A 15,307-nucleotide genomic window follows, 5' to 3' on the forward strand; every position below is an offset into this window, starting at 1 on the left:
GTGTATCTTGATATATATGTATTGTAATATAAAACTATGCACATATAATATGTGATATATTTTAATATATATAGCCCGTTTTGAATTTGTTCTCGAAACCGCCTTATATAAATGTCGAAAGTGCAGACCTTTAACGGAAAATTTGTTATGGTTATGACGTCGTGTTTTAATGTCGGCGTACACAAACAACCGCTGGTGCTGGTAACGATCTATTCACTTTTAATCAAACAGAGTGTTTCCTATACTTCTATGGTTATGTAATAGAAGCATGTTCTGTTCAACGTTACTTAAAGTGAATGAAGAGTTGATAGCGTTCGGCCTTCTGTAAAATAGCCGAGCTCGTAAACCAGGCGAGAAACTGGATTGTTGTTTAGTTTAATTGAGATAAATAACGTTAGTGTTTTTGTGTAAAACAGAAGACACACACTGAAGAAAATAGTGCAGATGTAGAAACATTTAGCATGCTATACCATTTGCATTAAGTGCACTGCTTGGGTTACTGGTTCGTATGTATTGCTAAAATGTAGCCTGGTGCAAACATTTTCAAGCCATGGGTGATAGGGGGTTTGTGTAAAGCAGGATGCCCAAAGTTGGCCAACAGTAAACTTTGATTTGGCCATCTGAGAAGAGACACTGATGGGCATAAGCATGGTTTAGAATTTGTCATTTCAAATCTAATGTAACCTTTTGTTTTATTGTTTAAAAAGTCTAACTGAAATGAAATGTTTTAATTAAACAATGTAAATTAATCAGATTTAGTTTAAATGTACATACTGTACCAAAACAGATCAAATCAAGGCAAAGACAGATTCTGCTTCGTGTATTTACCATTGAACTCTACTGTGTTATAAATATGAATGTTTATGTTATTATTGCAGTAAGTTATCATTTTAAATGTTATACTGCATTAGTTAATATGATTTAAAGTAATGTTTTATATTTACTTTTAAATCTTATGAAATAAATTAGGAAATTACCCATGGCAACTTTAATGTGATCTAGCTTGGTTTATTTATATTCAGCCTATGGCTCTTAATGATATTTGGCTTTTGGCCCTTCCGAAATTGTTAGGGCACCCCTGGTGTAAAGCCTGAAAAACTAAAAAAAAATAAATTACTTAAAATAAATTAATACAATAACAGTATAATACAAAATAATTTCTAAAAATTGATTAAATAAATAAAAGGAATTAAAATAAAACTAATTTGATTCAATTATGTAACATTTATAAAATGATAAAGTATAAAATACAGCAATAAGATTCAAAATGAATACTTTAACAAAAGACAACAACAAACGAGTTTAAACAAAAGAAGAAAAGAAATACAAGGTATTTAGGTTAAAATTAATAAAAATCTGATTTAATGAATAAACAGTACTATAAAGAGTAATAAAACAATAATGTCACTTAATAGAAACTAAATATTTTCTAATTAATAACTTTTGTTGCATTTAAATAAATTAAATTTTCACATTAAATGTTTTCATACAAGGAAATATATAGATGTGGTTCCTCAAACATGGAGGATCATATTTATGGGTCTAAAATATTGAAAACCTTTGACCTAGTAATATATTTGTGTATATATCCTGGTTTCATTATTACCATGACATTACATGACATTCACTGCTCTTCACGTGTGTCATTTGTCCACAGATCCTCCAGAGTGTGTGGAATGGCACTCTCTATTGCAATCCTAGACTGTGACCTGCTTCTGCATGGTCGTGGTCACAAAACTCTCGATCGATTTGATATTGAGACCGTGTCGGATGACTTTCTGCTCAACACATTTGGCTTCCCACGTGAGTTCATTTATTACCTGGTGGAACTGCTAAAGGACAGCTTGTTGAGACGCACACAGAGGTCACGAGCAATTAGCCCAGATGTTCAGATACTAGCAGCCCTGGGATTCTACACATCCGGCTCCTTCCAGAGTAAGATGGGAGACGCAATCGGGATCAGCCAGGCCTCCATGAGTCGCTGCGTTTCTAACGTCACCAAAGCTCTGATCGAGAAAGCACCAGAGTTCATCGGCTTCATTAGGGATGAGACCACCAAGCAGCAGTCTAAAGATGAGTTTTACCGAATAGCAGGAATACCTAATGTGATGGGAGTAGTGGACTGTGCGCATATAGCCATTAAAGCTCCCAATGCGGATGACTCTTCCTTTGTAAATAAAAAGGGATTTCACTCAATCAATTGCCAGTTAGTATGTGATGCCAGAGGACTGCTGTTGAGTGCTGAGACACATTGGCCAGGTAGTTTAACAGACAGAGCGGTCTTTAAGCAGTCCAATGTGGCAAAGCTGTTTGAAGAGCAAGAGAATGATGATGATGGTTGGCTTTTAGGTGAGATCTGCAACCTTTTCTTGATATTGCTAAAGAATCCTGTGATTTAGTCTACATCTGAGTTTTTTTTTCCTGTCTCTCACCTTTGATGTAGGTGACAACCGATATCCTCTAAAGAAGTGGCTGATGACTCCAGTGCAGAGTCCAGAGTCTCCTGCTGACTACCGCTATAATTTGGCTCACACAACAACGCATGAGATTGTAGACCGGACATTTAGAGCCATTCAGACACGTTTTCGGTGTCTGGATGGGGCGAAGGGTTACCTGCAGTATTCCCCAGGGAAATGCTCTCATATAATTCAGGCCTGTTGTGTGCTGCATAACATTTCCCTGCAGTCCGGCCTTGATGCCTGGACCTTTGAGAGGACAGAGGCCACCGACCAATCAGGGGAAGATATCGATCCATCCGACACCGATGACCCAGAGGCTCTGAGAGTTCGACAGGAACTCATCCAGAATCATTTCAGCTAGGATGGGAATGTAGGATTCACAATGAAATAAGTGTAATGATACACATGCCATGCTGACGTCTTCCTGTATGCTAACATTTTGATAAAGGATGAAATTTGTGTTGTTTACTCACCATCATGTCCTTTTAAACTTGTGTATGACTTTTGTCTCCTTTTGCAACTCTGAAGGTAATATTTTTAATAATAGCTTGCAAACTGAAGAGGTAATCACTGATCTTGTGTGTATGGAGGGAAACTCAGATTTTTTTTTGTTATTTGTACTTTGTATTGGTTACTGGGATACTTTAGGAATTAAAGACATGGGCTTTTAACACAAATGATTGTCGTTTTAATTTCCTTTTCAGGCTTGTAGGCAGAGGGGGAGGGGGGTTCAGGTGGTTTGAAAGACCCACCCCTCATTGACAAAAGTCCAAAATTTGACCCTTATTTTGACTGCTATGCCATCATAAATTGTGAAAATAACCCATCGAAAAAGGTTTTAAGACCAAGAATCCTTGTCTGTCGCTCTTGTATGACTTCAGCTAATCAGTTTTGATCAATGCAAACAATTATTTTTAATGAGTCCAACATCCAGCTGTTCAAGAAAACAAACAATCTGACGTAAGAGAAGTCATATTTTACTACTGTATTGTTTTTAAACAAAAATGACCAATAAAAAGTTATGAAGCACCGATAGTGGCCCACATTAAAATTAATTTAAATACTATTTTGGCTAAAGCGCTACATTATTATTATTATTGTTATTATTATTATTATTATTATTATTATTATTATTATGTTTTAATTTTTATTATTCAAAGGGCCAAATTCTGACTGAGGAAAGTTGAATGGGCTGGCCAGTTATTTTTAATGGCAATAGGCCACAGTTTTTAATTTAAAACTTTTAACTTATAATACTTATAATAGATTCCTATTTTTTTCTAATGATACATTTGTATTTTCAAAGTAAGTATTCATTCATGGCTCTTTGTTCTAAATATTTATGAAATGTTTTTGGTACATCAACACGTGGTTATTATGACCACCAACAAGCTAATCCAGCTAAAAGTAGTGCTTAAAATGTTACAAAAATGCAGGATTTAAATCTCAAAATTAAAAAGAAAATGAGGCGAATAACCCCTAAAAGGTCCAGTTTTTGGTAAAAAAGAACCACCCTTTCTATGGACTATGGACCTGCTTTTAAATATTTTACTTAAAATCTTGGACATGTAAAATTGAATCAACAAATAGCACTTCAACCATAGTGTTGCTGCATTTATGACAGGTGTATCATTTGATGATGATGATGATGATGAGATGATGATGATAAGCATTTATTTGTCACATACAATTTTACATGTAGCGAAATTAGACCCCTCCGACCATACAAAAACATCACACATTTCAGGGGGAGGCAGGCCAGATGAGAGGTAGCTTTTAGAAAGAGGAAATAAGATACGAAAAGGGAGGTGAAAAAAAGCCCCTCTCAGACTATTCTTAATGTAGGAAGTTTGCTTCTAAACTTGCTATTAACTGCTGACAAAACAAAAGCAAACCTCCTGCTAGTTATTTATGAGTCCATCTCCATTCAGATCAAAATGTTCTTTTTAGTTCATTTCATTAGAAACACTCACCTAGTAAGAGTTTGGTCCTCAAAGGTCTCCACTGATGCTCTTTAGTCTGAGTGAAAGATATATCAGGACAAGAATATAAAGCTTTTAATTTTAGCCCGGGTTAATTAATGGTTTTGTTGGCGGCAAGACTAAGTAGACTGTCTCTGCTGCTCCGGAGGCTCCACTGTCAAAGGCGATAAATCATCAGGTTGTTTAATGAGTCTCTCGGTCGAGCCCAGTGATGAATTTGTGGAATAAGAAGAGAGAGCGCGCTGAACAATGACGTGCTGTCCGCGGTGCGCGCGCGCTACCCCTAATATCATTACTAAAAGCAGACAGACGGAGACGCGCAGAGCAGCAGAGTCTGCAGCATATGATCTCCGCCAGAGTCTTCACTGGAGCTATGATGTACAGTCTGCTTGCTTAGCAACTTTCGGGAGCAAAGTAAGTATTTTTTGGCAACTTTGTTTAATTTTTTTTTACATAGTAGCCTACTTTGAACTAGCTGTTCTCATTTCTACCGCATCACCTTTAACGTTAATTACAGACTCGCTTAACTAGAGAAGATACTGCTTAAAAACAATATTTTATTTGGTCTCATACCGTCTCCAGGAGTGTTATTCATGAATAATATTGTCCACAGTGACCATGTCAGAGTCTGTACGGAAGATGCTGAGGGCGAAGCTCGTGGTGCTGGGAAGAGATAACTGTGGCAAGACAGGTAACACTGCAGTGGATTACTGTGTTTAATGGATATTGATTGGTCTTGATGAGTATTATTGTACTGTTTTTCTCTTTTTAACTTCAGCTCTGTGTGTCAGATTCATTACCAGGCGTTTCATCGGAGAGTATGAACATAAAAGGGGTAAGAATGATGAAATACACACACACCACGCTGTACTGTTTTTAGGTTGTTTTCAGTTTATTTACGGTTGTGAATTGCATTATGGGAGTTTTATCTCTGCTCTGTCCACTTTTCATATTGAAAATTCATCTCTACAGTTTAACAAAATAACCTTTGACATTTTAGAGAGATATTTTTTTAATTTACATTTCATATAATAAATAGAACTAAGTCTGTAAAATAACAGAAAATGTATTGGCAGCTTATTTCCAGGTTTTTGTGCTGTAATTTACAACGCCAACCCAGACAATATATCACTTTAAACTATTTAAAATGTCACTATCACCTTTTCAAATGTTTTAAGATCAAAAGCTTTTGGAGGACAGATCAAGATCCCATAATGCAATTCAAAAGCATAAATAAGCGAAGAAAAAAACTCATGAATCACAAAATATGAAAAACTGTCAATTTACAGATATATTTAATTTTTTACAGTGTAGTCTTATGATAGTATCAAATGTTCATGTTCTGGTTAATTGCTGAAGCGTTTATAATGTATTATCATGATATTGACCTAAGCTTCAAAAATGTGCATTTCAACAGGTATAATAACACAATAAGTGTAGCATGCTTTATTGTAAATACATGTTCAGAGTAAATAAAAATGTTAAACTAATTTAATTGCAAAAGGATTATAAAGTACAATATTCAACACTTTACAATAAAGTGTAATTAGTTGGGGGTGGCAGATAGTCCGTCAGGCCATCGGGAAATGTCCCGGTGCTCTCTATGGCCAGTCCGCCCCTGCACAGGCCCATAGCCAGCCTGTTGAAAGGGGTGGTTCTTTTTTCTCAAAAAGTGGACCTTTTTGTGGTTATAGGCCTCGTTTAGGCTACTATTTAATTGTGATATTTAAATACTGCATTTTAGTGACATTTTTATCACTATTTTAGCTGAAATAGATTGCCGGATGGTTGTCATTACCAAAAAAAAGTTAATTTGAAAATTCAAGAATAACCACAATAGCCAAAATAGTATTCAAATTAATTTAATATCGGTCACTTTTGATGCTTCACACCTTTTCATTGGTCATTTTTTGTTTCAAGAATAAGGTCCAAGATGTAGAATAAAAGTTATTTGTAAAATATTTACTCTATTTAAAAACAATACAGTAGTGAAAAAAGACTTCACTTATGTCAGATTGTTTGTTTTCTTGCACAGTTGGATGTTAGACTCTATAATTGTGTGCACTGGCCAAAATTGATTAGCTGAGGTCACACCGAAGCGACAGCCAACAGAGGACTTCACTTGGTCTTAAAACCTTTTTCGATGGGTTATTTTCACTATTTTCGATGGCATAGCAGTCAAAATAGGACAAATGAGCTCATATATGGGACAAATTTTGGACATTTGTCAGTGAAATCAAACCTCCCTTGGCTACGGGCCTGACACAATTGTATTGGTTATTTACTCAATTCAACATAACAATTATAACTTTTAATCTGTGTTATTTTGGCATTAGCTAAAAAACATATTTTTTATTATTTATATTTATTTGTATTAATAATTTGCTTTAGTAGTTGTCATTACACTGACTGTAGTCAAATTAATGGATAACAAATAGAGCTTTACAGAGTACAGAGTTAACAAACAACAGGGCTATACTTATTTTTAATGTCGTAGCCCAGATAATCATGTGGAACCTTTATGTTAATGTTTGAAAATACAATCCCTATTAAATTTACGACAAAACAAAATAAATATAAAATTATATACAGTTGAAGTCAGAATTATTAGCCCCCCTTTGATTTTTTTTTCTTTTTTAAATATTTCCCAAATGATGTTTAACAGAGCAAGGACATTTTCACAGTATGTCTGATAATATTTTTACTTCTGAAGAAAGTCTTATTTCTTTTATTTCATGTAGAATAAAAAGCATTTTTAAATTTTTTAAAAAACATTTTAAGGTCAAAATTATTAACCCCCTTTAAGCTATGCTTATTTTCGATAGTCTACAGAACAAACCATCATTTAAAAATAACTTGCCTTAACCTAGTTAAGCCTTTAAATGTCACTTTAAGCTGTATAGAAGTGTCTTGAAAAATATCTAGTCAAATATTATTTACTGTCATCATGGTAAAGATATGTATTGAAAAAAATCTTCACTCTGGTAATCAGAAATAGGCGGAAAATTTAAATAGGGTGGCTAATAATTCAGGGGGCTAATAATTCTTATATATATATATATATAATTAAATATACAGTGAATAATAAAACGATATGAATATTCTTCTAAAGGTTTAAATAATAAATAATTATTCACTGTATTTTGAAGTGGTCATTATCACGATGTATCGAATTACTGATTATCAACATTGTCTAATGCACACTAATGCTCTGTTAACTAAACATAACTTCATCTTCTCTGTACAACAACCAAAGATAGCAGAAGGCATGATGCATATACCTTTCGTGTATTTTAGAGGTCAACTACAGGTGTCAGAAAATAGTGGACAAGGAGGCGATTGAGCTGGAGATTTTGGACACTGTTAATAAGGTACAGCATCTCCCAGTATATATTCTTGTGTTGTATTTTTGCTCTGATGTATTAAGAGACACTCTGTTTTACAGGCATATTTATCCACAGACTCAAAAAAAAAAGACAAAAGGACGATCTTGCCTTGTCAAATGGCTGATGAGACACAGGACTCTCTGAACCATTCCATTCCTTTCATGTCTGCTTTACTGAATCTCAGGCTGGCGGAGTGGCTTTAACAGCCCGCCCGCCACTGATTGTGTTACACAGTAGAGCAGCACTTGTTAATTCATAGGATCAGGACAAAGCAGCACCATCTGTGTGAGTGCAGCAGAGATATTTTGGACAGCTCTCTTATCTGACATAACCTGTTCAGATTATACTAATGATCTAGGGTTGTCGTGATACCATTAGTTCATTTTACGATACTATACCAGCTGAAGTGTCACGATACCAAATAGTATTGCGATAATTATAAAGAAAATTGCCAGAAATACTATATTTTAGATGTTATAATAGGTCTACTTGAATTTAATTCATAATTGCTTTATTATTGAAAAAGGTAATATTTGCACGCCACCTAAAATGTATTAGATATTTTTGTTTATTTTGTAGATAACTGACCAACAAAAAATACATTAAAATAAAGATACAAATTACACCAAAGGAAATTTGTTACAAAAAGAGCATTTTTCCAACAAAATTAGGCAATATGAAGTGGTCATGAATTGTTTCAATGTTGCTATTTTGGGTCTTTCCATCTGTTGTATTTGCTTTTTCCGTCTTATCATGTAACAATCCAAAAGTAATTCAAAATTTCACTTTGTGAGTCGTTCTTTTTAAGAGATTGTTGCAGTTGTTGTAGCTATAAAATCATATTGACAGGAACAGAAATGAACTGATTTATGTGTGCGTTTAAAACGTCAGAAAACGTGCAACTTTAAAGAGCTCCTCACACATTAGTAAAATAAAATGGTCTATTGTTGCACAAACGTGTGAGCATTTTAGTGACTTTTCCACATGCAACAATACCTATTGTAGATAGACCGTTAATGACGATACTGCCGTTTACAAACTACAGTGGCACCACCACTATTTTGGAGCCATAGTATCATGATACTACCATAGTACTGGTAAATCGTACAACCCTATAATTATCCGATGAAATAAATCAGATGTTAGTTCACCCAAAAAAGTAAAATTCTGCCATTTACTCAAACTCATGTTGTTCCAAACCTGCATGACTTTCTTTCTCACAGAACGATTCTGTCTATATACTGAAACACATCATGATTGTGTTTTCCAATACAAAGTCTGTGGGGTCTCAATTGACTTCTATTGTATGGACTGAACACTGAAAGAATACAATTTCCATTGCATTTGAGAAGGGGGAGGCTTGGGGTGTGTGGATTTAATTCACATACTTTCAGCTCTGGAATTGCTTTCAGGATCGCGTCTAGATGTGCGTCACCTCCATCGCACACATTCATGCAAACTATTTAAATGTGTGAATCTGTTTGTGTTCAGGACTGTGTCGGAGCTGCTGCGTCCTCTCTGGAGAGCTCTATTAAATGGGGTGATGGGTTTCTCATTATGTACTCGGTGACGGATCGCAGCAGTTTTGAGGCCGTGTCACGTCTGAAGAGACTGATTGACCACGTTAAGCAAACGCTCGGTAAGGCCAATCAAGACTGTTGTGAATGATCACCATCACAATGTAGTGACTGAGCACAAAAGGCAAGCCTGTTCTGTTATTAGTGCTACCGCAAGCAGTCATGTTTATGTGTACAGGCCCTCCGAATAGCGAATAGCGCTGTTATCCATCAGTGTGACTCAGGCTGCCTTAATTGGTCTCAGTTCAGAGATTTCACCTCAGGCACGAACTCTTAATATAGTACACTGCAGCCTGTAAGTGTGAGTTTGTAAATGACAGACAGATTCGTGGAATGAGATAAAGAGAGAGAGAGAGAGAGAGAGAGAGTATCACAACACTGCAGTCCTTTATTATACCATCTATCACCAGGTACTGTCATTTTAATGGTAGTCTGTTCTCCTTCAGAGTTACAGCATCCATTACATCATTGTGTGTGTGTGTGTGTTTGTCTTACAGGTATTCCAACGGTTGTCGTTGCCAATAAATGTGACATGGAGAACGGCCGAGTTGTGAGGACAGATGAGGGACAGGCTTTAGCTTCTGATCTGAGGTCAGTATGCTTTGCTCTCATAGATAACAGCAGTTTTAATTAATCATACAGATAGATTAATACAATCTAATTGCTAAACCATAGAAATGGGTAATTGTTTTATGTTAATAGTAATATGTTAATGTCATTAATACTATATAACTATAATTTGTCAATAATAATATTTAATTGTATAATATATTAACTTCCGAATGGGATATTTGCACAATATTGGCCATCAATGTTACAATTCAATTCAATTACATAATCAAAAATATAATGAATATGTAAAGACAATCTAAAATTTACAATCTGGTATCATCTATAATATAATCAGTTATGCTATTTTAATTCTTATGTTTTTTTATTACTTAACTATATTGAGCTTGTATTAATATTAAGTCAAGCTTAAAATGTCAGATAATCTACTTCTCTGACTTTATCTGTATCTTGTGATTTTGATGCTCTTTTGATCCAATTTCATTTTCATATGTGCCTCTCTGAGACTCAAATGTCATGGGGTAGCATAACAAATTATATGGTGTTAGTGTTTTTATTATAGACTGCCATTTTTAGATTTTCTGTGTCCTGGAAGAGTGTGCACTTTTATTTTGCTGCTACATTACTACATTTCCAACGTCCAAAACATTTTAGTTTTACTTCACTGCGTGTCATAAAATAATGTAGTTCTTTGTTACTTTGAACTGGGGAAACTGACCCACACAGAGATATGATAACCGTGTCTGATTTGTAAACAAGCTTATTAGTTTGAGTTAACTTGATATCTAACTTAATTTTAAAATGCTGTCATGATTTGTCACGAGTAATGTCTGTTTTTATATTGTATGTTTATATTTGTTACATGTTAAACACTTTGTTTTCTCACGTCTGTTTTTATGTGATATAATTAAATGTAATTTTTACTTGTTTGCACACTTGAAGGATTAAATACCCAAAAGTATTTATTACTGAAAATTTAAAATATGTTCTTACAAATAAATAAATGGATGAATAAGTATTTTAGATACTTTGACTACATAAGTATGTAAAGTTCAAGTACTAATCCTATATTTTTGTACATTTGACTCAAGTAAAACCTAAATTTAAAAATTCTTCTTCTTACTCATCCTTCAATTGACATAAACAAAGTTTCCTTTTTTTGTTGAACTCAAAAGTAGTTACATTGAAAAATGTTAGAAACCTATAGCTATTGACTTTTATAGTAGCCCATTACTTAAAGGTGCTGTATGAAAGTTTTTGACTCTTCTAAAGCATAAAAATAGTATAATAAGTTTGCAGATAATTAAGAATCATGCCAAGTGAACACTCTTGTTTATCTGAAAAACAATGCTGAAGTCAGATATTCTGCTTTGAAAATGTCTGTTAAGTGCTGGAACCTCTGTCTTTGTTTTGGTCATTTTAACCTGCCCAATGCCAGTTTACCCAATTATATTTCAGCAGCCCAGGGGTCCGTTCTTTGTACCTCGCTTAAATGATCTAAGATGATTTGGCAGATCCTGGATCTTTTACTCTTGAGAACTGATCTCTGGCTATTTTGGTTCTTCACACAAGTTCGCGAATCAGATTAAAATGTCTGGATGAACTGATCTGAGATCGCTGCGTGTGTTGTGAAGGACAGATCTATCGATCCTCGAAATCATGATCAGCAATGCAATGATTGGCTGATGGCTGAGCAGCATAATTACATCATATGATTAATATTCAATTATCCATGTGAGCAAAATTCTATAAAATTCGTTAATAGTAAATGGTTTGGTAAATATGATCCGCAATAACTTTACACATGTGTTGTGGGCTGCATCCTTTATACTTTCATGTGACGAGAGTATTTAGCAATTTGTTTAGTTTTACGTTTTAGATCGTATTTTCTTTACTATAGCTTAGGCCTATTTTAGTTTTTTAATCGGCGTAAGGAATTTAAATTAATTTTGCATCAAAAAAGCATTTTGATTTTGGTAATGGTGTCTGCAACTTTTGCAAAGCATCAAATCACCGTCATATTAGCTGTCAAAACATGCATAACTGCATAAATTATTACTCCTTTATAAAAAACAAACAAAAAACAGTTGAATATTGTGCATGTCTATTATCTTACTGAAATTGTACTACAGCTGGATCGGTACCTTTAAATAGTACAGATTTGTATAAAAAAAATCCATATTAATAATGTTCTCTTTGATCCCCTTGGGGAGAACCACCCTGTGTTTGTATTTTTATTTACTAAGTTTTATTTATATATATATATATATTTTTTTAAACTTATATGTTTATAAACATAAACATTATTAATTATTTAATATTAAACATTATTAATTATTATAAATGTATAAATATAAACTTAAAAAAAACTATTTTACTTTTTTCCTAAGTGTATATAATCTATAGATTACTACTGTAAGAAAATATCAGCATTTGGTACGTACTTTCAGTATTACTTTTGCTTGAAAAGACCCGATTTAATTCTGTTTACATGAAATAAACCTGCTTCCTAGCAGGTTTGAGCTACCAGAACTGTTGCTATGACAACAACTCTCGGAAGAGATTTGAAGAACGAAACGATCCTGGATCGTGTCAAATCGACAATAACAATCGTCCAGCTAGTTGAGTAATCCACGTATGAAGAATGGACCCCTGATTGCATTATTGGAAAACAGCGTATTTCATTCATTCAGTCATTCAGAAAGGCTCTGAAAGCTTGTGTCTTGTGACCGAAATGCGACCTCTGGTGGACAGTAGCAGACTCCGAAATGAGATGCAGATTCAGTTCTACGTGAGGTTAATAATTAGCAAATAATATAAACATTACGAGCCTAAACATTTGGTGAGCAGGTTAACAATGACTATGTTTACAAGGACATCAGTAATCGAATTATTTGCTTTAATCTAATTAAGAGAATAATAAGACTAAGGTGTTTACATGAGTTGCTTTATGAGTGTTACTTTCATGATCCAGTTTGACATAATTCAATTAACGTCATTGCGTCACCACGCAATCCGCATTTCCTCCAGAGTTTCATACAATTTCGGGTGTTTCATTTTTAATTTGTCGACTTAATCTGCAGTTTAGGACTTTCACTTTTAATCACGAACATTTCATGCACGTCCTCTGTGACAAACGAGATATTGGATGCAGCTATGAACTGCTGGAAGAGAATTGTTTGAATAGAAGTTCATACCGCATCCTGAATGGAAGAAAAAGCCTCCGCATTTCACGATGCAGGTGTCTGTAGTCTACAGCCGTGTGTGTGTGGACTATCCTGTCGTAAAACGCGGCAAAAAGTCCTACATGATGGTTACATGGTATGGTTTACAATCTAATGAATACATATGAAACCACTTTAACATTATTACATGCAGGCTACATGCTGAATCACTCATGTGTTTAGTTCTAAAGTTCAATTTCAATATCTGAGGTGAACTATCTCCTGCTGCTTTCAGTAGTATGGCAATAAATGTCATGTAAAATGGCATTCAAAGTCACATTGTTAGCATTTAACACTGAATAAAGCACATGAGGTGTACCTGAGTTGATCATTGTCAGTTTTCTGTTGTTCACCTATGAGAAATAGAAACCGTTTCTAATATATCAATTTGAGGTGTTAGTTAGGACAAAAACTCCCTTGAATGTGGAAAATATTCCTTCTATTAGGTGCCGTTGCTTTTATTTAGAACACAGTTTAAATCACTCGCAACTGTCCTCAATCTGGCAACCTACACTTGCGTTTGTTTTGATCCAGGAATATAATACATGGTTCAACCACTGGGTTTCAAACTTACATACTGCACCTTTAACCCTCCTCCCTCCTATGGAATTCAGTGGTTACAGGTTTATAACATTTTCTAAAATATCCTTTGTAAGTTCAACAAAAAAAGGAAACTCAAATGTTTGGAACCAGTTGAGGTTGAGCAAAAAGTGAGCAAATTTTCTCTTTCTCTATCTCGTTGACACTTTTACTGGAGTAAAATCAGAGCATCTGTATGTTTATTCAAGAGCTTGATTTGTGTAGTTCCTCCAGTCCTGCTTTTTAAGATGTGACCTGTGATGCAGGTGCAGTTTTTTCGAGCTGTCTGTAGCAGAGGACGCTTCGTCTGTGGAGGCTGCGTTTGGTCAGCTGGTGCGTGAAGTGCGTCAGGAGTTTCAGCGCCACCTGCTGGCTATGGACAAGCGCTCGCGGATGCTGCAGATGAGGCACGCGCTCAAAAACAAACTCACTCGGAGTAAAACCATGCAGTGGTGACCAGAAAGCCCAAATGCTTCTGTTTTCTTGCGTGACTACATTTCCGACGAGAACAAGTGCCTTTTATGATGAATTTATGACAGTCAGAAAAAAGGCGCCGCGTCAAATGAAATGTGGAAGCAATGACTGACTACAGACGCTTGGACAACCAGGTAGTCCCACCTTAAATTTACGCCACATTAAGAAGCTGACATGTCGGAGAACAATGTAACTTCACACGGTGTAGGAAGTCAGTGGCTGCTTTCCTAATTCACATACTTCACTACTACAGAGTAAAATTTCATTTTCACAAATGAAAAGTGTAGCCTATACATGTACAATATTCATCAAATGTTGGCAAAAGTAAGACCTACAATGTACTGTGCACGACTTACTATCCAATTAAGGCCACAGGAGATTTGTAAATGTCAGCAAAATGCAGAGATAGGTCATAATATGATAATGGCAAAATGGTGAATATGTAGTACGGCTGTTTGCATTCTCATTACACACATAAATACAGAAAAGTCCAATTACTTTCTACTCACTCGTGAGAGTATGCTATTATGGAAGCAGCCAACCTCTCTGAGCTTTAAACTGGTATTTTAAAATCCCAAAAATCTTTTTAACACTCAACATTAATCTCCATTTGCATCCCCTTCACTGCTTTGAACTAGAGCCCTCCCAGTGTAACATTCATTCTGTTTCTAAATGTAATTTTATGTGTGAGAAGTCATACGTGCTTATTTATAGGCTCCATGTTCATTCTGATTGATTGAACTTGTCTAGTATTATTAAGTCAAGCTTAAAATGGCAGATGATGCACCATGTGGCAGATGATCTGTGTCTTGTGACTTGATATTTTGATGCTCTTTTGATCCAATTTCATTTTCATATGTGCCTCTCCGAGACTGAAATGTCATGAGGGAACAGAACAAATTATATGGTGTTAGTGTTTTTATTATAGACTGCCATTTTTAGACGTTCTGTGTCCTGGAAGAGTGTAAAGTTCACTCTGAAGTAAATGTTTTCAAATGGGTTATTGGAAAGTCTATCGTAAGGATAATATTTTATTTAACGTGCATCAATATGAGT

General features: G+C 35.0%; 2 protein-coding genes across 2 annotated transcripts; both read left to right on the top strand.

Annotated features, from left to right (window-relative positions):
• Positions 1-140: 140 nt before the first annotated feature.
• Positions 141-3,136, top strand: harbi1 (harbinger transposase derived 1). Its single transcript, XM_056462879.1, has 3 exons — positions 141-201; positions 1,658-2,349; positions 2,444-3,136. The coding sequence occupies exons 2-3, from the start codon at positions 1,677-1,679 to the stop codon at positions 2,818-2,820; spliced, it is 1,050 nt and encodes a 349-aa protein (XP_056318854.1). The 5' UTR covers positions 141-201; positions 1,658-1,676; the 3' UTR covers positions 2,821-3,136.
• A 1,602-nt stretch (positions 3,137-4,738) lies between these two features.
• zgc:110699 (uncharacterized protein LOC325371 homolog) lies at positions 4,739-15,261 on the top strand. The gene is made up of 7 exons (XM_056461866.1): positions 4,739-4,855; positions 5,055-5,132; positions 5,220-5,276; positions 7,739-7,812; positions 9,319-9,466; positions 9,902-9,995; positions 14,044-15,261. Coding segments are annotated over exons 1-7 (642 nt in total). The 5' UTR covers positions 4,739-4,854; the 3' UTR covers positions 14,234-15,261.
• Positions 15,262-15,307: the final 46 nt, after the last annotated feature.

This window comes from Danio aesculapii, chromosome 7, assembly GCF_903798145.1.
Source record: "Danio aesculapii chromosome 7, fDanAes4.1, whole genome shotgun sequence".
Taxonomy (NCBI): domain Eukaryota; kingdom Metazoa; phylum Chordata; class Actinopteri; order Cypriniformes; family Danionidae; genus Danio; species Danio aesculapii.

Bases quoted from the DNA above. Each gene is read 5' to 3' on its own strand.
- harbi1 (XM_056462879.1), top strand. From the start codon at position 1,677: ATGGCACTCTCTATTGCAATCCTAGACTGTGACCTGCTTCTGCATGGT. The intron at 2,350-2,443 runs GTGAGATCTGCA...CCTTTGATGTAG, and splicing joins TGATGATGGTTGGCTTTTAG to GTGACAACCGATATCCTCTA.
- zgc:110699 (XM_056461866.1), top strand. The intron at 5,133-5,219 runs GTAACACTGCAG...TTTTAACTTCAG, and splicing joins AGATAACTGTGGCAAGACAG to CTCTGTGTGTCAGATTCATT. The intron at 7,813-9,318 runs GTACAGCATCTC...GTTTGTGTTCAG, and splicing joins TTTTGGACACTGTTAATAAG to GACTGTGTCGGAGCTGCTGC.